The 21,181-nt window shown below is 45.3% G+C and overlaps 1 protein-coding gene across 1 annotated transcript in view; it reads right to left on the bottom strand.

The window, feature by feature from the left end:
• The window catches only part of LOC122380501 (coiled-coil domain-containing protein 113-like), a gene marked incomplete at its 3' end in the record, with an annotated part of 90,466 nt that overhangs the window by 51,715 nt on the left and 17,570 nt on the right, over window positions 1-21,181 (bottom strand). The window contains exons 2-3 of the mRNA XM_043363693.1: window positions 17,300-17,575; window positions 11,971-12,125 (exon numbers count right to left, since the gene is read on the bottom strand). Coding sequence (XP_043219628.1) covers window positions 11,971-12,125; window positions 17,300-17,575 — 431 coding nt within the window. The remainder of the gene's footprint in view (window positions 1-11,970; window positions 12,126-17,299; window positions 17,576-21,181) is intronic.

The following is a 21,181-nucleotide window of genomic DNA, read 5'->3' as shown; positions in this document are numbered from 1 at the left end:
TGAATCGGAGGATGCTGAAAAGCAAAAGCTCATTCCAATATTTGGACTACTTTACGATTAAAATGTTTACATTCCTGTCATCTTATTGATCATTTATTTGTTCTTTTTTTATGAAAATAGCTTAAGGCGTTGAGAGCCGAGGCAATTTCTATCTACCGTGCCTTAACTTACCAGCAACAGCAATCTATCTACGCCCATACGGTGGCAAGGGAGACTGTGAAAGAAGCGTAAGATGGATTCTAAACAATTCTTTTGTGATATACTGAAGCGCAAAGTGCAGAGAAGAGCGTACAAGTCCTGTTCTGTGCCAGGCTGTTGCAGTAGCACTTATGAAACTCCGAAAACGATCTTAGTTCATGTCCCGAACAACATTACCCTGAGGAGATGATCGTCTGCAATAGCAGGAAGAGCTGATGCAAGTACTTTGAAATCCACTATCAAGTCGGTGCTATTGTTGTAATGATCACTGTGAGGTGAGATATTTTGTGCAAGGGCTGAGTGTAATGCCCAGGAGATGACCTCCATTCGCCCCCTGACCGGTCAGGGTAATAAAATTTGAGTGGATGGCGGTCCGTTTGGGGTTCAGATGTCAATTGTATTTTGTTACTGTCAAGCAATACATGTTATGCTGGCAGCGAATGTGTGTAACGTCGGTTTTCGAAACAGAAGTTAGAACTGTAACGGCAGAGTGCTTGCTGGTCTCATCGTAAGTAGGTATTGTAAGTGTTGTAAGCAAAAGCATTGTCAATATTGTAAGTATTGTGAGCATTGATGTATGATAGATATCACCTCACATGATCTCGGCTCAGATAACCCTCTCCGGTGTCCCTGTCAGTAAATGGCACCTGGATCATTACAGATAAGATAATTTGTCATTATTCTTAAAGAATTGGGTGGTTTTGACTCGTTTACCCGAGGTGCAGGTCGCATTTCAATACTTTTCCATAGGCTTGCAATGTAAAGGTCACGACTCTGACCTAACCTCAGGTCACAGATCAAAAATTCTGAGATATACGAACGACACATACTGCAGGTACTGTTTTGAAGACTTGATGAGAGGAAATAACAAGATACCTATAAGAAACAGGTAGATCCGATGTTTGAAAGTAAAGCCCCAGTCACAAATTTGACGCACCTGTGACATTTCCTGACACCCACGTGACTATTGTATTAACTTTTGTGTTTTGCGATGTTTTGACCTTATTTGAAGTACTGAAAGCTCAAAATGTATGGTTAATGTTGTTTAAAGCAGCATATTAATAATTATGTTTGTAAATTATCGATAAGCTGCTTATAGCAGGTCACGTGATTGCTACCAGATTATGTGCTCAGAAAGCATCTTTTCAACTTCGATTTTGAACAATTTTTACCTCCTTTGAGGCCAAATGATGGACGGTTTGAGGCATACGATGAAATGCTGAATCTATTGATGCCAAAATTTGTTCGTTTTTTTGCATTTTTAGACTAGTATATCCTGGCTCAAACTTTGACCAGTTTGTGTGTAAACCCTATGGTGAAGGGAAAACTTCACGCCCAGCAGGCCTCATTACAGTGCTGCCAAATCGTGTTTGGTGGGGGTCGGGAAATAACTTCGTGAAAAACTCAAGCTCTGACGTGTTTGCAAACTTTTCTGAGGTGGGGTCAACAAACCCGCTCATGTCTCGCGGCGTTTGGCAATTGTACAAGAAAATCCTGAAAGGCCTCCCCGTCCGAAATAGGGTTAATGTGTATATGAAGAGTTGCAGATGCCAAACATACCCAGATCTAAGACAAAAAAACATACATAGGACATACAAACATGTTTATTTGCATCTGTTTTGGATAATAGCAACTCATGGCGTCATCACCCGCGATAACTGTTAGGATTTGAGATATATTTTTATTTTGGCCATTAGTTTGGCTGTAATGTTTATTAATATTAGTTGGGCGGAGTTAGTTTTTTTTAGTTTTAGAGTTAGTGGTAGTTTTTTATTTAACTTGTGGTATGTTGTGCTGATTGCGGGTTGTTCAAACCTTTCAAATGTAAGGACCTTATTGAACTCAACCCTACCCCTACACTACCCTACATACGACTGGACGCTTTCCAAGCCCACAAGCATCACGACGCCGAGATGGAATGTAGCCGGGAAATCACCCTCGCCATCTGCTCTAGAGCTAATCGTGTGGGGCGGCGTGTGGGCAGTGTTGCCAGGTCTAGAGGTAAACCTCCAGATCTAGAGGTTTTAGGGGAGCGTTTTGGGGCTCCTGGAGGTTTTCGAAAAATACCGGATTCTAGAGGTTTTTTCTAGAGGTAATTTGAAAATGCGAGAAGTAGCATCAATATCTCTTGTCTTGAGAACTATTTGCATAGATACTTTATTTCATGCAATTATTTTAAAGTATTGCATGCTAAAACACCCTTTTTACAGATTGATGGAAACGAAATGTAATTGATTAACCCGCGCCTGACTGAGGTAGGTATTTTCTATAGCGCGGCTGACTGGGGGGGGGGGGAGAGGGAGAAGCACTTCAGAGCCCCCTCCTATCTCCGAAGTCCGAAACTGCCGAGCCGATTGTCAAAATTCAAATGACGGCTGATAAAACTGTCAACCGAAACCATCTTTCATTTACCTCAAGGTAACCGATGACGTCACAGCCCACAGGTTAGGTCAAAGTAAAAATTATCAACATTTTGGCTTGATCACAATTTAGGGTCTGGCGACAGGCAGCCGGCTGCAGCTAAAAGTTCGATCGTCATTCCGTGGGCACCAAGCATTGTCGACAAATGCGAAGGCATGCGAAAGATGAGCGATATTAATTAATCTTCATTGGTGATACAAATGCGGTGTTTCAAAGCACGCTGCCAGCCGCTGCCAGCGCGCTGACGTCAACACTTTGGTAGTGTTGCAGCAATGGGCTTGATGATGTCATCACGCGCTGGCAGCGTGCTTTGAAACAGCGCCACGGTTTGTGATACGGAGGCAAGTATGGAGGTATAGGAGTCATAATCAGCGGTAATGGAACAGAGGTTTCTAGAGATTTTTACAGCATTTTCTGGAGGTATTGGCATCACTCGACCTGGCAACACTGCGTGTGGGGCGCCGCTTAGCCTATGGGGGTGCACTTCTAGTGGATGGGGACGGGGGTGCACATGCACCACTTTCATATGGAAAGTTACTTCCCTGATTACATCTCCCCGTATTGCACCTAATCAGGGAACGGCCAGCAAACGGAGGAACTATTTCTGGATGACAGGCGAATAACCGCTCACGCAAGGAGCGGAGCTCCGCCCCGTCCAAACTGGCCAACAAAGCAGAGACAGAGGCAGCATCACATCTTCCATCAAAGAACTGGTTTCTGGCTTGGAAGATGAGCTCCATCTTTGCATCCGAGTCGGTGCTGTCAGGAATCAGCTGGTCTAATGGAGTGAGAGTAGTGAGACGACTAGCTATTGTATCAGAGCTGCCTGGTCTTCGTAGCATTTGCACCGATTCTTCTCGATCGGACTCTGAATTCTGTCCCTCCTGCGTATTACTTGAGGCATTGCTATGTAGCTAAGTCTTTGGCAGAGTTTCATTATCCATGCTTTGCAAACAGTGCCATAACAACACAGTTAATTAATCACCAAGCTGTTTTGTAAGTTCCAATATAGTTGAATCGCACGCGATTTGAGTGCAAAAATCAAGAAAAGTGCCAACTTGTTCCCGTAAAATATTTTGAATATTGACCTAAAAAAATGAGTAATTTCCAGATAAAATAACAGCGAAATCAGTTTTCGCTTGCCAATAAAACTCACAGACATTGAAGCTCCATTATTAAAGGAACATTTTAGTATATGCCATTCTTTATAAAACTTCTTAGCCACGCAATACAAGCGCAAAATAAAGAGACACTGAAAACACGACCAATCACTCCGATTTACCATAGGAAAATACATAGACAATGTATGTCTCAACTGCGCCAAATATACAGACAGTCATATACCTACATGTGACGTCATGATTAGCCCGACCAATCAGAAGCAAGTTGTTTTCAGCCACAAATAATTAATTTCTGAACTAACTAGGCATTTTTTTAACAAAGTGATTTTAAATTAAATCATTAAAAATTTTGAGCTTTTTTATTTTACCAAAACATACAGAGCATACAGATAGGTCCCAACCCTATTGCAGAGGGTTAAGGATTTGACTTGTTTTGATTGGCTGTTTGGCGACGAATTATTTGTGGGCGGAAGCAAATAATAACTAAAGGAAACTATGAAGTGGATATTGTTTTTATTAATATACATTTTGGTATTATGAAATCATTTTTCATTTATGTAAGTACCGATGAAAGTTATTTATACATTAAATTATTTGAACGAATAAGCTTCGTTTCCATGACAACGAGTGAGTGTTCAACGTGGTTGTTTTGGTACGGAAGTTTATTGCCTTGGTACGGGGAAGCACCTCTGCGAACCCATGGAGCATTTGGTCAATTGTATTATTATTCACTCATAAAGCATTGATTTATCATTGTCTAAGCATTTTGTAATGCCTAATTTACATAAAAGTACCCATAGATTATCATGTATTGTGCCTATTGTTACTAATTGAATCATTTTACCTAAGGTTTTGCCAGTTATTTTGGAAGCCCGAGTTCACCGTCAAATCGTCAAAAATTGCTCCGCGAGTACTTCTTTCCGGTTTTCGGTGCAAGAGGAAAGCAGCCGAGGCCTCTTGCACCAAACTACCTACTTAGGTTAATTCCGATTTTACCTAGATTCTCTTGCACCAAACTACCTACCAAAAAACCAGAGGTCGATAAAATGCTTGGAGTTGCTCCAACGAACATCTTAGTCCCATCACTGGCTCCAACTTAGCCCTCGCCTGGCGGGAGGGGGATACAGCCTCCCTAAGTTTTTTTTTCGCGAATGGCGTAAAAGGTGGTGTCGCGTAGCGCCGCAAAATTTGGCACAACGTCTGGGAATGAGCCTCTTGCGATATATCCTGAAAATTTCAGGTGCCAGTCATTTCAGGACCTGGACTATGACTATGAAAAGTACGACCAGTGTTGGTACTCACACCTTTCCTTTGAATTAGACGGATAAACAGGCGCCATGCCTATAAATTCGCCCAAGCAAATGATATGCTAGATGAACAATGCATGCACAACTGTCTAATCACTGCCAATTGCCGCGTCGGCACACCGGCATCTCCTCACCTTCTCCCCACACGGCCTTGACTCCCCAACTCACACCATCACACTACTGCATATGGTGACCGGTCACACGGTGGATCTGAATGCCTACGTTTTCATGCCAAAGTCTGAAAGAACTAACGATTATCATCAGCGAAGAAATGTTGAAATTTAGCATTTTAAAGCTTTTAACTTAAAACTTTATAAGTGTGTTTTAACGCACTTGTCCTTATTAATTGAGAAAAGAGTAACTTTTGATCGTATTACCTTATACGAAGTAACGCAATCGAAGTGTGATTCCGGTCCACTGTGCGTTTTCAGGCGCGCTCGATAAAACACCCAGGCCTGGAGAAAGTTGGAAGGGCGATTTTCTGATCCTCCTTACCACAAAATGACCCTAAGCGAAAAAATGCCCGCGGGGCGCTGCCAACGCGTGCCAGCGGCCCTGCTAGTAAGGGCGAAAATCAATGCATGTGTATGCGGAGCACACCCTTAGCGCTACGATGGCTCCTTGGAGACACCTGGAGAAACCTCTGCCGGCAGAAGGGTCAGGTCCCTCGCAGACGGCGCGGCACGGCGGGAGCTTAGCGGGTGGCCTAGCCGGAAAGAGGATAAAAATAGCCGACTGGCCCGACCCAGCGAGGGGTGACCGAAGGGTGACCAGGAGTGAATGAGGGAACATACACGCGGTACCGAGCAGCCGATAACAGCACCCAGAGGTCGATAAAATGCTTGGAGTTGCTCCAACGAACATCTTAGTCTCATCACTGTCTCCAACTTAGCCCTGGCCTGGCGGGAGGGGGGGGATGCAGCCTCCCTAAGTTTTTTTTTCGCGAATAGCGTAAAAGGTGGTGTCGCGTAGCGCGCGCCGCAAAATTTGGCACAACGTCTGGGAATGAGCCTTTTGCCACATATCCTGAAAATTTCAGGTGTCAGTCATTTCAGGACAGGACACCAGGTCACAAAAACCGGTACAAATCGGTACAAGGTCAGGTTAAATTGGACATACGAGTATTGAGCGGAAACCGAATGAAGAGCTTTTCGACGTGAGTGCCGTGGAACGTAGCGCTACCAAGTATCAGACACAATTTGAAGCATTCATTTGACACGTGTCCTGGGAGCACTGAGCTCCGGTGACCTCAGGTCAAATCCCAAGGTAAACAACCGGTACATTGTCAAAATGCCTGCGAAAAACACTATTTCTTTCCATAAAATCTAGAGTTGTTCATCGATGTATTCCAACTTTCAGGATATGCTAAGCTCATCGCATACCATCACATGCATCCCGTTTTTCCGATTCGGTTGACCTGAGGTCATCTAGAGGTCATGACGAAGTCTAAATAAATTTTCCCGAATGGCTCCAACTGTGAAAACTTGAGACATATGCTCGATTTCAACGTTTGTGTGTTGTGATACCTTAGTATTCATCAAGTTGGTGTTTGCATGCTGCAAGAACACTAAATCGGGTCAACTGAGGTCGACTGAGGTCAAACTACGGTTTTACTAATGACTTGGCACACCATGGCTAGAGCATTACGCTAGGCTAGAAATGATTTCATTGCATTCCTTGTGATCCGCCGAGTCGAATGATTTGCGATATGAAAAAAGTAATTAGGGAAAATCGTTTACCCTCTTTTAGAAAAATATTCATTTATAGGTACCAGCCCCCCACAAAAAAATCCCCTAAAGTATTGGCCTAAAGTCACCAACGTTGCACAAGGACGAGATTCACTATGGGCCCACCTACCCTGTGAATTTGGTGTCTTATTTACAGTGTCATAGGAGCCAATCGCCAAGGGGGAGGGGTCGTATCAACCCTTTCCCTCACAGTCCGCGTTATGAAAAAAGCCCTCGCAGCTGGCGAGAGTAAAGATTGAGAGTAAAGAGAGCTAGAGCTTCGCGGAAAAACGAGCCTGTTGCCCTTGACGAGAGGAATCCGATGATACCCGATTTTAAGGTCCTAGGTCATTAGTTGACCTTCCAGGTCAGGTCAATGACCCAAAGTCGGGAATATCGGGACCTGTTAGAAAGTCGTAAAGTGTGGCTGCTAAAGGGTTTTTCGGGGTGCTGATCACGAATATCGTGTTAGTTCTGATCACAAATGATGTCTTCAAGCATTTAGACCAGGTCGGGTCAGGTCAGGTCAGGTCAACCAATAGGCGTCGGGACGGGTATTCGTAGTACGTGTCAACCGCCTCTCACAGCTTCGTAACATGTTACAAAGGCACTAAAACTACTTCGTAGATGTTCAAATGAATGCTAAATTCGAATTCAGCTCCAAAAACTAGCCTAGAAACATGTACAGCTCGAAAAAGTGAACCGAGGTCACCAAAGGTCAATGACCTGACCTGACCTTCAGGTGACCTTGACATGTACCCAAATGCATGGGAGCAGCATCAAATATCGTGTTTCAGCGTTTGAAACCACGAGAAGCTTGCAAACGCGCGGCTAATGCGAGCCGACATACGCCGAATCGCGATTCCGGCCAAACATGGCCTCGAGAAATAGGTCACAGGTCAAAGGTCACTTGGGTCAGGGTCATGAAATTTTCAGGGTAGGTGTAAAATTGATCAACTCGAGGGCACTGAAAGTTTCGTTGCGCTCGGTCGCTTTTTGCGCGAGTTATTTGCGAAAAACCATGGGGGGAGGGGTGGGGTCCATCCGATCCCCCCTACACATGCGAGGGTTAAGATACCCTGAGGCTGAAAAACTTGTACTTTGATTTTCAGGTCAAGGCCAGGTCATCACAACAGAAAGCTTAAATCATGACTCGGTCACGGGTCACATGTCACATGTTTCGTGACCTATATGGTTCATTCAGGCCATAGATTTTGAAATAAGTGACGTTTGTGTCATTGAAGGTCATCTTCAGCTTAATAGGTATAGCTGAGGTCAGGTCACTTTCGGGTCAAAAAGGTCAAATTTTAAAGTTGAAAATTTTCAACAAAAAGGATGTCTATTGGATGCTATTTAAGCTCAGTAACTCGCCGGTACTTTTTATATTGGTGTACGATGTTTAAAATGCACGAAAAAAACGTACGATTTGAAAAGTTAATTATAGTGAAGTTTTGACTATGACGCGTATACCTTAGCTATTTTCAACGATATCGGGCTAAAACTTTATAGTGACATGTTACATAGGCACCACAATTACTTCCTAAATGTTCGAATGGACGCTTCATTCGAAATCAGCTCCAAAAACTACCTTACAAGCATGTACACCCCGAAAAGTCATCTAAGGTCATCTAAGGTGAATGACTTTGACATGACCTTCAAGTGACCTTTGGAGCCACTATTATGCATGGCACAAACAACATCTCACATGTTACAACGTTAATAGCTACAAAAAAAAAACAGAAAACACACGGAATATGTGTGCTGACATACGAGTATGCGCTAATCTCGCTTCCGGCCTGAATAATCTGAAGAAGCAGGTGACTGGTCAAAGGTCATTTGGGTCATGGTCATGAAACATTTATGGTATGTACAAAATGAATTCACTTGTAGATGTTGTAAGTTTTGTCGCGATCAGCCACTGTTTGCGCGAGTTATTCGCGAAAAAAAAACGAGGGGGGCTTTCGACACACCCCTCAGGCCCCACCTCTCTAAGTGCGAGGGTTAATTAAGCCGTGACTAATTTCTAAAGGATGGTGTCGTTTCGACCAAGATATCTACTTGGGCACCGAAACGTTCTGGAGCAGCATACAAACATCAACACTACACTAACTTGCATATGACCACCATTAGAAAACATAACAATGCAAGAATGCACGTATACAACCAACGATAATTTAAACGTCCTTCTTACCTGATGGTTGTGTCCCAGACTGATATTGGCCAGTGCCCAACAATGCCGACGCCAGCATTTTTCTTTCCGAATAGGCCGGTCCTTATGTAATCCTTCCGTGTGTTTCTTCAGGCTCTCTTTGAGACTATGAAAAGTACGACCAGTATTGGTACTCACACCTTTCTTTTGAATTAGACGGATAAACAGGCGCCATGCCTATAAATTTGCCCAAGCAAATGATATGCTAGATGAACAATACATGCACAACTGTCTATAATCACTGCCATCCGCCGCGTCGGCACACCGGTATCTCCTCACCTTCTCCCCACACGGCCTTGACTCCCCAACTCACACCATCACACTACTGCATACGGTGACCGGTCACACGGTGGATCTGAATGCCTACGTTTTCATGCCAAAGTCTGAAACAACTAACGATTATCATCAGAGTAGAAATGTTGAAATTTAACATTTTAAAGCTTTTAATTTAAAAGTTTATAAGTGTGTTTTAACGCACTTGTCCTTATTGATTGAGAAAGAGCGCACTTTTGATCGTATTACCTAATACGAAGTAACGCAATCGAAGTGTGATTCCGGTCCACTGTGCGTTTTCAGGCGCGCTCGATAAAACACCCAGGCCTGGAGAAAGTTGGAAGGGTGATTTTCTGATCCTCCTTACCACAAAATGACCCTAAGCGAAAAAATGCCCGCGGGGCGCTGCCAACGCGTGCCAGCGGCCCTGCTAGTAAGGGCGAAAATCAATGTATGTGTATGCGGAGCACACCCTTAGCGCTACGATGGCTCCTTGGAGACACCTGGAGAAACCTCTGCCGGCAGAAGGGTCAGGTCCCTCGCAGACGGCGCGGCACGGCGGGAGCTCAGCGGGTGGCCTAGCCGGAAAGAGGATAAAAATAGCCGACTGGCCCGACCAAGCGAGGGGTGACCAAAGGGTGACCAGGAGTGAATGAGGGAACATACACGCGGTACCGAGCAGCCGATAACAGCACCGAACGATTAGAAAGTCATAAGTCAATGCTGTATTTTAGGCGTAAGGAAGCATCCATGTAGACGGGCGAACTGTCTCCAGCTCTTCCAAGTATTGCTAATATCTTGCTCCAACGAGCGTTCGCACGTTGAAAGTTTTATCGACCACTGACAGCACCGGACGATTAGAAAGTCATGAGTCAATGCTGTATTTTAGGCGTAATGAAGCATCCATGTAGACGGGCGGACTGTCTCCAGCTCTTCCAAGTATTGCTAATATCTTGCTCCAACGAGCGTTGGCACGTTGGAAGTTTTATCGACCACTGCAAAAAACGCTACCGTGAAAATTTACCTAGAAATTCTACCGAGCGGCATAGGAACTTACCAATTGTTTAAGTCCGACCAGCTATTTGATTTCCATTTTTTAAGCATCATTGGAATCAGGAGCCGTGAAATAATGGGGGGAAATTACACCAACCCACAACTTTCAAAAATCGAGAGCAGCGTGTACCGCTAATATCCAGTTAACGCCCTGTATAAGACTTGGCCCTGGCTAGTCGCCATGACGTCAAGCAACTCCAACTCCGTGACCCCGCTTTTTTCCTTGGGTTCTTTTCTTATCGTCCACGTAATTTTGCATAAAAACATTTGCGTCCACGAAGTGAATTGTGCTTAACCCTCGCCCTGGCAGGGCATTTTTCATAACACGGCCTGGCAGGGGGGGGGGTCGATGCGACCCCCCCCCCCCCTCGCGATTGGCCCCTATGGCACCTAGAAACACCAAATTTAGTAGGTAGGTGGGCCCCCCGGAGTTCTCGCCCCTGTGCAAAGTTGGTTGCTCTAGGTCAATATTTAGGGGGGTTTTGGGGGGTATAAATGTAAAAATTTCGCTAAAAACAGGTCAAAAGTTTTTCGCTTATAACTTTTGATCTAATTAAGATAGAGCAGAAAGAAAAGCACCAGTGAACTCAGCACGTCAAGGCGCGTCGAATGATATACTTTTTAGCTTTCTTACGTGTACTTAAAGTTTTTCTTAATTTTTAAGTAAACTTTAATTAATCAATTAAGTTCAAGTTAACCAAATTGCATCATATTGCATATCATTCGATTCGGCTGATCACCAGGAACACAATGACACTATTTTTAAGCTCTAGCGTCATTATGTGCCAAGTTATTGGCAAAAACGTCATTTGACCTCAGTTGACCTCATTTGACCTGACCCATGGATAAGTACACCAAACAAAGAAGCACCAAGTGACCTGCTGTTAAGTACTGTGGTTTCAAAGCACAAAAGTGATAGAACGAAGCGGATATCCCCAGTATTTTCCTAATTTTGTATTTTCCCATAGGCTTAACATTACGACGTAATGACCTCTAACTGACCTCAGGTCAGTGACCTCAAAAAACCCGAACTATATGTTATACAACTCGGTGAACTTAGCACACCCTGAAAGTTTGAAGGAAATCAGTTCAAAACTGTGAGCAGGACAGGTGCGAAAAGAAAATTGAAATTTGACCATGACCTTGTACCGGTTTTTCTGACCTGGTGACCTGACCCAAGGTCACCCGGACCTGAAATTTTCAGGTCACATGTAAAAAGGTTGCCCCATAGGCTGTGCCAAATTTGGCGGCGCTGCGCGCCGCCGTTTTTACGCTATCTTTGAAAAACCTTAGGGGGGGTCGCATCGACCCCCCCCCCTGCCAGGGCGAGGGTTAAATGCCACGAACAGATGTCGTTTTGTACTAATTTTGTAGATGGCGCCAGTGTTCATCCTGACTTCGTAATGGTGAGATCAAGTCCGGTGAGATGGTTTCACGGAAGCAGAGCGGCGGGAAGAGAATACTGACCGTGGACCACTGTTTTTTTTCTCTCTCTCTCTCTCTCTCTCTCTCTCTCTCTCTCTCTCTCTCTCTCTCTCTCTCTCTCTCTCTCTCTCTCTCTCTCTCTCTCTCTCTCTCTCTCTCTCTCTCTCTCTCTCTCTCTCTCTCTCTCTCTCTCCCTCCCTCCCTTCCCCCCCCCTGGCGCCAGCCGCTGAGCTTGCCTGAGGTTGTGCAGGCTGCGCTCGTGCTGGCCCTCCTGCTGGCGCAGCGAGTCGTTGAGCTCCTCCAGCTCCCGGCTGGCCACGTCACAGCGCTGCTCAGGTGTCAGCCGACTGAGTGGCGCTCCTCGCACGCCGCCGCTCAGGCCGACCCGTCCCTGCACGCACAGCCGCGGGGCGGCGTCACAGCCGACCTAAACAGACTATCAGCGGCTGACAAGTGGCCAATATCTTATTTTCCGACATTTTGGAATGGTATATTTCTTTCCATTCCGTGTCACAAATTTATCAGACCACACGAAATATTTCTTTATTGACAGTCCGATACACGGAGTGGCAATGCAATACCTACCATCGCCGGACCAAAGGAAAAAAGGACCTAGAAATTGAATTAAATACATAGAAAGAAACGCTCGCAGCTAACAATGACAACACAAACGCCGCAGGAAAATAAAAACAATGAAAAAACGCCCCCGCCTTGTACAGCCCACCGCTAAAGTAATGTGCGGTTTTACCAATCTCAATGGATGGCTGTGACTGGCGATTTTTTAATGCGGAGTGATCGAAAAGAAGACGTCAATAGATAAAGTTGCAGCTGCAAGGGTAACGATACAGGTTAGCTACATTCAAAGTTTCATTGTGGTCTGGCTACTCATTCCTAAGCTTCAGGTTCAAAAGCAGAACATACCCAGGACTAAAACCGCACATTACTTATGCCATGGACTGTACGTCTCCGCATGCCCGCAGTCAACCGCAAACAACGACACCCCAAACGCGGCGAAATAAAAAATAAATGAAACGCTGCCCGCCGGAAAAAAGTCATAGCAAACACCAAAAAATAAAGATGAACAAAAAAAAACGATACATAAAAAACAGCCGCCCTGCCCGCCGTGGACGCCCGCTCCGAATCGCAAAAAAAAAAATATCCGCGAGCGCAATAAAAATAAGAAAAAATACCACACCGAACGCCATCAGCCCGCCGGCAACAATGCCACCGCAAACGATGCGGAAAAGAAAGAAACAACAAAATAAAGAAACAAAACAGATAGCAATTAAAATAAGAGAAAAATGCCCGCACCGCACCACCGCGGTCCACCTGAGAAGAAAAACGCCACCACAAAACACCGCGGAAAGCAAAAAATAAAAATATTAAATGGACATGTTCATATCTAACATGGGGAATGGAGTTGAGATAGCAGTTTTGCTCGTTATATGCTAAAACCACATAATCCGGAGCCATTCGTCTCAAAAATATAAATGGACAGCGCTAGAGAGCAATTTCGATTGTCTTTACCAGATTGCCAAGGTCTTTGCCAGATATGACCAGAGGTGTATGACGTTAGCAAGAAAGAGCCTAGATTTCAAGTTAACGGGAACGGATTAGCCTAACAGATTGGTCTTTTTTAAACGTCGAGCCGATAGGCGAGACGTTTGAATTATTTTTTTTATACCTACGAGCGTTTTTTATAATGCTATCCCAAAGCGCCGATATCTTTCGGGCGCTTAAAGATAAAAAATACATTTTGTATGAAAAATAGGACACATTTCAGACTAGACGAAATGTCTACTACTATGCTTTTCAGACCCTGTAGAACATTCCTTTTCGGCTATTTCTCATTGTATATGCGTTTGAATTTAACCAAACTTTGGCATTGGTAGTTTGAGATCCCTACCTAATTTTTATCAATATGGTCTGTTAATAAAAAATGAACAATAAAGGCACTTGTCATTGACTGATAATGTTAAGGTCGTCAGTGCCCCGCCTAGAGGCTGGCACAGGCTGGGCGAGCTAGTAACGTGATAAATGACGTCACGCAAGATCAACAAAGCAAAAGAAAAGCATCAGACCTTGCAAGGAGCGCATGAAATCACGATTCCATGTGCTTGAGAATTTGAGATATGTAGTTGCAGATCATTTCCGGAGCCAAACTAGCAATTTCCATATTCCCTCCCCCCTTCCCCGCTGACTTTTAATGGCGAGAGACTAGAGTTCTGCGCGGCTGCAATGCTCCACAGCCTAGCCGCCCCGCAGCCGTGGCCCCACAGCCACAGCCACCCACAGCCGTGGCAAACTGTGGGCAGCCAGCCGTCAACCGGCCGTGGATACCTACTTTTGATGTCAGCCAAGTTGATGGCAGCCAAATAGCAAAAATAAGTTGTTTTTAGTTCAACATATAGACAATAGCACATTGCAAATGGCTATAGATTCTCAAGCTCATGAAGCATAGCTGCACAAGCTTGCAAGGGGTTAAGAAAGATAGGTAGGTACAGGTCTCGCGAGATTAAGCGGTAGGTTTTGCACTTTTACATTTCCGGTTATATCTCAGAAACTAATCGATCTACGATGAAGCCATTTTACACGATCATGGCCGGCTTGTTACCCAACAAGTCGATCGCATCTTCAACACTTAAAAGCTTAAGACGACGAAGATATAGCATGAAGTACACAGGTGCAAAACCTACCGTTAAAACCCGCGAGACCTGTATCTACCTACATGAACAGAATACTTTAACCCGGCAGGCGGTGGGCCTCCCGGCCACCTTCCGCGCGGTGCGGGGGGCATTTTTTGCCCCCCCCCCCCCGTATCTCCGAAACTACTGGACGAATCCGGAAAATTCAAACGGCGTTCGATAGCCCTGTCATCTTTGCCAAGGGAAACCAAATTTCATTGACCTCGGGGTCACCGATGACGTCACAGGTCAGGTCAAAGATAAAATGTTTCACCGTTCACGGGGCTTCTAAGGAAAGCGCTATAACACCGAGTACAACGCATTTTGTCGAAAATCAGCGATAGGGCGTCAGTTGTCTAGCACATATGTTGCTTTTAGAGGTCACTGGTCATACCAGGTCAGGTCACAGGTCAGGTCACCAAAGCCCAAAGGTCACCAAGGGTCACCACTAGAGATGTCAATCGGATACCAACTTTTTGGTATAATGATACAAAACCGATACCAACTCAGTATTTGGTATTTCAATCCCAATGTGTTTGGTATTTTGTTGGTATCATGAACCCTCGCTAATGTTGAAGAGGCTAAGAAATCAGTAAACGTTTGGTATTTTCCTCATGTTCCCAAGTTGGTTTGGTTTCGGTATTTCTCCACGGTTTTGGTTGGTATTTGGTTTGGTATCGGTATTCCGATTTTCCGTAATTGACATCACTAATCATGATCTCTCCCTAATGCATGAGAGGCTAAGAAATCGGTAAAAAGTTGGTATTACTGTCATTTCCCCAAGTTGGTTCGGTTTCGGTATTTCTCCGTGGTTTTGGTTGGTATTTGGTTTGGTATCGGTATTCCGATTTTCTATAATTGACATCACTAGTCACCACATACCCAACTTTACTAAGGCTGTGCGATGCATGTTTTATGGCCAGTTTTTCATTTCCAACTCAATGGTGTTGGTTATAAGACCATCAGGACTCACCAGTGCAGTGGGTGGCCTTTAGATGCGCAGGTGTTAGGACTTTAATAGGCACTGGTGTAGGCACTCTGGTGTAGGCACTGGAGTTGGGCGTGTGAAACCCTCAGAGACACCGGTGTGGGCCCCCCTCATAGGCGCCGATGAGGGTCCCCAAAGTTACCGTTATTTGGCCCTCGGAAAAATAAGTATGGGACCATCACATGTGGGAAATGCCCCTAGAACTGGCCCCACAGAGGCCGGTAAGAACTCTCAGAGGCCAGTAACGGGCCTTTGGAGACCACCGAGGGGCCCTTAAAACCGCAAGAGGTCCTCAGAAGCCGGTGTGAGGTCCTTATGGAGATCTTAGTGTGGCTATTTAGGGCCCATGAGGTGCTCTAACGAGTCCCATGGGGCCCTTCTTAGTCGAAATATGGCCATCGTTAACCTTCAGCGGTCAAATGGCGCCGCAGGGCCCTTCGAACCCGAGGGTCCCTTTGAACCCGATGGGGGGGGGGGTACGTGTCCCCTTAGACCCCTAGCTACGCCACTGTTTCATATGCATCATGTCAGGTAGTCCGAAGGCCGAAGGGTCAGCCGGTGCCAGGGCACGCTGCGCGCCGGCCACCCGGATAGCCTCTGCTGATTCTCCCTTTCATGCTCCGTTTACTACGCGCTCGATTCATTCATGATTCTGTGTTTCTGCGTCCCTCTCGCTAGGTGGCACCACGGATGTCATAGGCGATCCCAGGAAGACTGCGGCCAGAATGCCCCAAACGGCAGAAAATGAGGTTTTTGCTAAATATCTCAGAAAGTATTTGGCTTACGACGATGCAATTTCACAGACCACAGTGTCGTGGCAAATGTGCATACGCACAAATCGGGCACAAAATACTTATGCATTTGCACTTGATGTAAGACCAGATATAACCTAAAAAGCAAAACCAACCACTGTTTTACTGGAGAGCCGTACGTAGGGGAGAGCGGGGAGAGTTGTATCATGTCCAAGTTGTATCAGGGCGAATTGTGCCAAACTTATCCAATGGATGGCGCTCGCGACACGACCAGCCGACGAGGTTTTCCGGGCGCCATCTTTCCCTGTTCTGTCTTGTGGCTGACTGGACGCGTCTCTAGGTGAGAGCCGATTTTATGTTTTTTTAATGTCATTCTAAAAAAATAAGTTGCAAGAAAATGTGTGTTCTGGGCATTTAGATGTGCACGAATTTGAAAGATCTCCGTAGCGGTGGTGAGGGTAGGTTCTAAGGCTGCGTGAGTGAAAACGGATTTCTCCAGCTGTCCGCTGTTTTTTTTAGCACGAGGATGTTTTTTTCCAAGATGGCGGCTAGGTACATGTTGTATCAGAGCCGGGTGGGGTATGTTGTAACATGTATGTATGTATGTATGTATGGGTATGTTGCTTTTGATCGCGAAAGCTAAGCCCTGGCTCGCGTTTGTAGGTAGCTAGTCAATGCTCGTTCCATTTCGGCACAATGTGTTAGCTTCTTTGCTCTTAACGGGCCACTTTTGCGTCTAGTCTGTTGATGTTTCGTTCGGATTGCATTGACCTAAGTTTGGTCTGATAAAGTGAAGCCTTTGAGCATACCTATACATTGCATTGACCCCATTTAATGTTGTTGTTATGTTCAAAACCAGTAGCAAGCACACTCCCTGAAACGTGAAATAGTGATACAAATTACCCCACCATGTGATACAACTCACCCAAGCCATGGGGCAAGTTGTATCAAAAACATTGTTCTATTCGGGAGACCGTAGAAGAAAAACTGGTAGAGGTAGCGGAAAAGTTACTTTGCACAAAAAAGCAGAAGAATCAAGGAAGGGGATAGTATGGAAATAATGAGTTTATCACGGATAGTTACGAGGTTATGGGTCTCGGAGTAAAAACTGATACAACCCACCTCACTCTCCCCTACATACCTTGCCACTCGGTTTGCCGGCGCGCCGTGCGCCGCGTAGAGTGCTGCGCGCTGATTGGTCACTGGTGCTGACGTCAGAGGCTGACTGGGCGGGGCTGATTGAGGGCGTGGCCGACTGGACGGAGCTGGCGGCGGGCGCGGCGCTGGCGGCGTGCTCCCATGGGTCGACCCGCTGGAGAAAGCGCTCAAAGACGTCTGTCTCCAGCTGCAGCTGCCGGACGGCCGTCTGCAGCTGCTCGGTGGAGCGTTGCAGCTGCTCGTCCGATAGCTGGTCCATCTGCGGCACAGCGCGCACCCCAGTCAACGGTCGGCGTCCAGTCAACCCCAGTCTCTAGTCATCCCAGTCAACGGTCCGCGGCCTCGGAGCTCAACTCATTCCCGGTCAGGGTGAAATCAGCCTTTGGTACCCTAGGCTCGAAATTGAAAAAAAAAACACACCACATTGTCACAAACCATACAACAACAAACAAAATTGTTCATGCGATCATTTAACCCGCGCATGACTAGGGGGGGGGGCTCTGAGCCTCCCCCGGTTTTTCGGCAATATCTTCCAAACCCTTGAACGTATTGTTGTGAAGTATATCAAATTAAGAGTTCTGTCATGCAGTTGTCACGCGCACGTGTATATTTATATTTGTATTTGTATTTATTAGATCGCCAACAGGCCCATCGCCCTTTTACTGACTAAGTCAGTTACACACAAGCTGCAAGCAATACACAAGATGACAGTACCTACATTAGAGTAAACGTAAGAAAATGTGATAAATACGGTAAATTTATAATCGGCAGGAGTATACAGTTATTGAGTACAAGATAAAATCACAAGAACAGTAGACATAAAATCGGTTCATGAGAAAGAACTATGACTAAGGAGTAAGAGGTCACACTATGACTAATAAGTAAGAAGTCTCGTAAACGGTACCTCTACCTACATACAAGATCGATAAAAGTAAAGCACGTGAGTATGATGTAAAAGATCACATGAAAGTGCCTTGCGTAATTGTGAATCCGATAGCGCGTGTTTTAAATGAGTATGAACTACCAGTAAAGAAGTCGGTGGTAGGGTCGTGGAGCAAGAATGAGTTGCATGCAGCTGGGATCCTGACAAACAGACATCGTTGCACAGTGTTCACTCGCGCACGCGGTGTGTTCCGACCCCCACCGGACACGATTTGGTAGCCGAGGTCTGTGACGTCAGCCGGGCGTGAAGTTTTCCCTTCACCATAGGCTTCACACACAAACTGGCCGAAGTTCATGCCAGGATAGCCCGGCTTGAAAGTGCAAAAATGATTAAATATTGACCTCAATAGATTCATTGCTTCATTTTATAACTAAAAACGTCCGTTATTAGGCCTCAATGAAGGTAAAAAGTACTCAAAATCGAAGTTCAAGAAGATGCTGTCCGAGCACAATCTGGTAGTATCACGTGACCTCTTTTAAGCAGAATGTATGTAATTCAAGGATGTTATTGCACGATTGCTGCCTAAAACATCATAAATAATACGCTTGTAACATTTATTGCTTCTGTTTAAGTCATAACATTGCAAAACACAAAGTTTATCATGACAGTCACGTGACCAAAGGTATAGCAGGGGTTGGGACAAGCACTCAAAGGATTTCAAGTTTCTTAATTAAATTATATAAGTTTCATGATGAAATTGAAAGAATGTATTTTTTCCTAATGAAATACAAATTTTCGTATGTAAAATATTTTCCTTATGGGCGAAATTCTCCATATAAGAAATGTCAGTGACGTCACCAGGGCTTTACTCAAAACATCGGACCTACCTGTTTCTTATAGGTATCTTGGTGTGTTCCACAGAACCGTGCTCCTCGTCCTCCGTGCCGGTATACGGCAAGACCGAACGCACCGACTAACACATCATTGTCCAGCTTCCCACGATGAATGTGGAATAAAAACATGATATCGTACTGTATGAATCTAGACTTGATGGAGCGCACTTTAAAATGTGAGAGTAAAACCGAGTAGTCCATGTCGTCAGAGCGCCTGTCAGAGTAACGAGCTAACCACATCAGAAACTTGTGCTGCACTCGCTCGAGCCTTGTCAGGTGAGATGCAGCCGCTCCAGCCCATATGACACAGCCATACTCGATGATTGAACGCACATGAGCGTAGTACGTACACAACATGGTTTTGTGATCAAAGGCGGCTCTGCTGTAGCGTCGAGACAGTTGCATACTACGGATAATCAGTCCTAACATCCGGTTTGCCTTGGCAACAGTCTGGTCAACGTGGGCGGCAAACGTAAGCTTGGAGTCGAGGATTATTTACTCCTAGGTCTCGGACTTCGGATCGGCGGATATTTGTAATTGTGTGCTAGAAGACAAGAATACCAGGGATACCTACCGGGGGATGTGCTTGGAAGTTGCTTGGAAGTTAAACACTGTTAACAATGCATTGATTATGCAACATGAACATATTATTGTTTATTTCTTATGAATAAACTCTCACTGTCATATTAACCCTATTAGTGGCAGGCTCCTGGCTACCCCTATTAGCCCGCGAGTTGCTGGGGGGGGGCGTTAAACGCCCCCACTTTTTTCGCCGGGCCATAGCATAAAAACGGCGCGCCGCAGGCGCGCCAAATTTTGGGTACCTGTAGGGAATTGATTGAAGTTTATTGTGACAAAGTTTCAAAAAAATCGGTCGGGAAATTTTTGAGATATCGAGGTTTTAGTGACGTCATGATTTCTGAGTTTTCGACCAAAAACGGCATATGTTCAAAAAATCATATAAAATCACAAATAGACATATAGACATGCCAGAAACGCCATTAGACTGCCAATACCATGGAGAATCAAATGGCTATCTTCGATTATTGATTATCGTTCCGCATTTTCCAAAATCTTGAACTGAATCTTGGCAATTTCTCGTGACTACTTCACGACCATGATACATGAATTTCTTAAATTGAACTTTTTTAGCCAAACACGTACACATATGATAAAATGAATGTCACCATCGTGTTCTACGCCCCAAATTACCCATAAAACATGAGTCACAGGCTGCGAATATCAGTTTTTATTTTCGGGGATATGTGCCTGCCCGGTTGACCTGACCTTGACCCTGACCTATGCTTGACTGACCCCTGCATGGAGCTGACACTCTTGTAGGCCTTATATGATGGATTGTGCACCGTTTTGACAGAGTTTATGACGAGAGGCGCCCATTGCGAAGTCCTGAAGTCCATGCTACTGAAAGCCCGATTTCAGGTGTTTGACCTGACCTTGACCTGACCTGTGACCTCAAAATTCAACTTTAAAGTACTCATCTGAAGCGTCTCGTCGCGTTCTTTCGTTTGCCGCCTCGTGCGTTTCGCTGCGCCTATTGGTTCTCGAGTTATCGGCTGGGGGCGTTTAACGCCCCCCCCCAGCAAACGGTGGGTGGCGAAATACCCCAGCAACTGCCGGGTTAGTGGCAGGGGGGGGCTGTTTACGACCCCCCCCCTGATATCTCGAGATCTAACGGGCCGATTTTCACAATTCAAACGGCATTCGATTTCGCTCAACGTGATCTACATTTCTACAAAAATGAAAATTAAAAAATGTCAATAGGGGGGTAGAGGGGGGGGGGGGGTAAAACGGGCAAATTGCAGATACATTTTAGACTGTTTATCACGGCCAGGTTTCTGAACCAATCTTAACCCTATTAGTGGCAGGGGGGTTGTTTTCATCAACCCTCAGGTTTTTTGAGAATATCTCCGAAACCGCTGAAGCTACGATGCTGAAATTTTCTGACTTTTTCTAAAACTAAATTGGGCACATTCCCTGAAAATTTCAAGTTCGTGACTTTACCAGGGGCGGATCCAGAGCACTGGGAATTGGGGGGTCCTGGGGGGTCCTATTCGTGAAGAGAGTTATT

The sequence above is a fragment of the Amphibalanus amphitrite genome, unplaced genomic scaffold (genome assembly GCF_019059575.1).
Source record: "Amphibalanus amphitrite isolate SeventyFive unplaced genomic scaffold, NRLGWU_Aamphi_draft 000099F_arrow, whole genome shotgun sequence".
Lineage (NCBI taxonomy): Eukaryota > Metazoa > Arthropoda > Thecostraca > Balanomorpha > Balanidae > Amphibalanus > Amphibalanus amphitrite.
The sequence above is the reverse complement of the archived record's forward strand: the minus strand, read 5'-3'. Positions and strand labels throughout refer to the sequence as shown.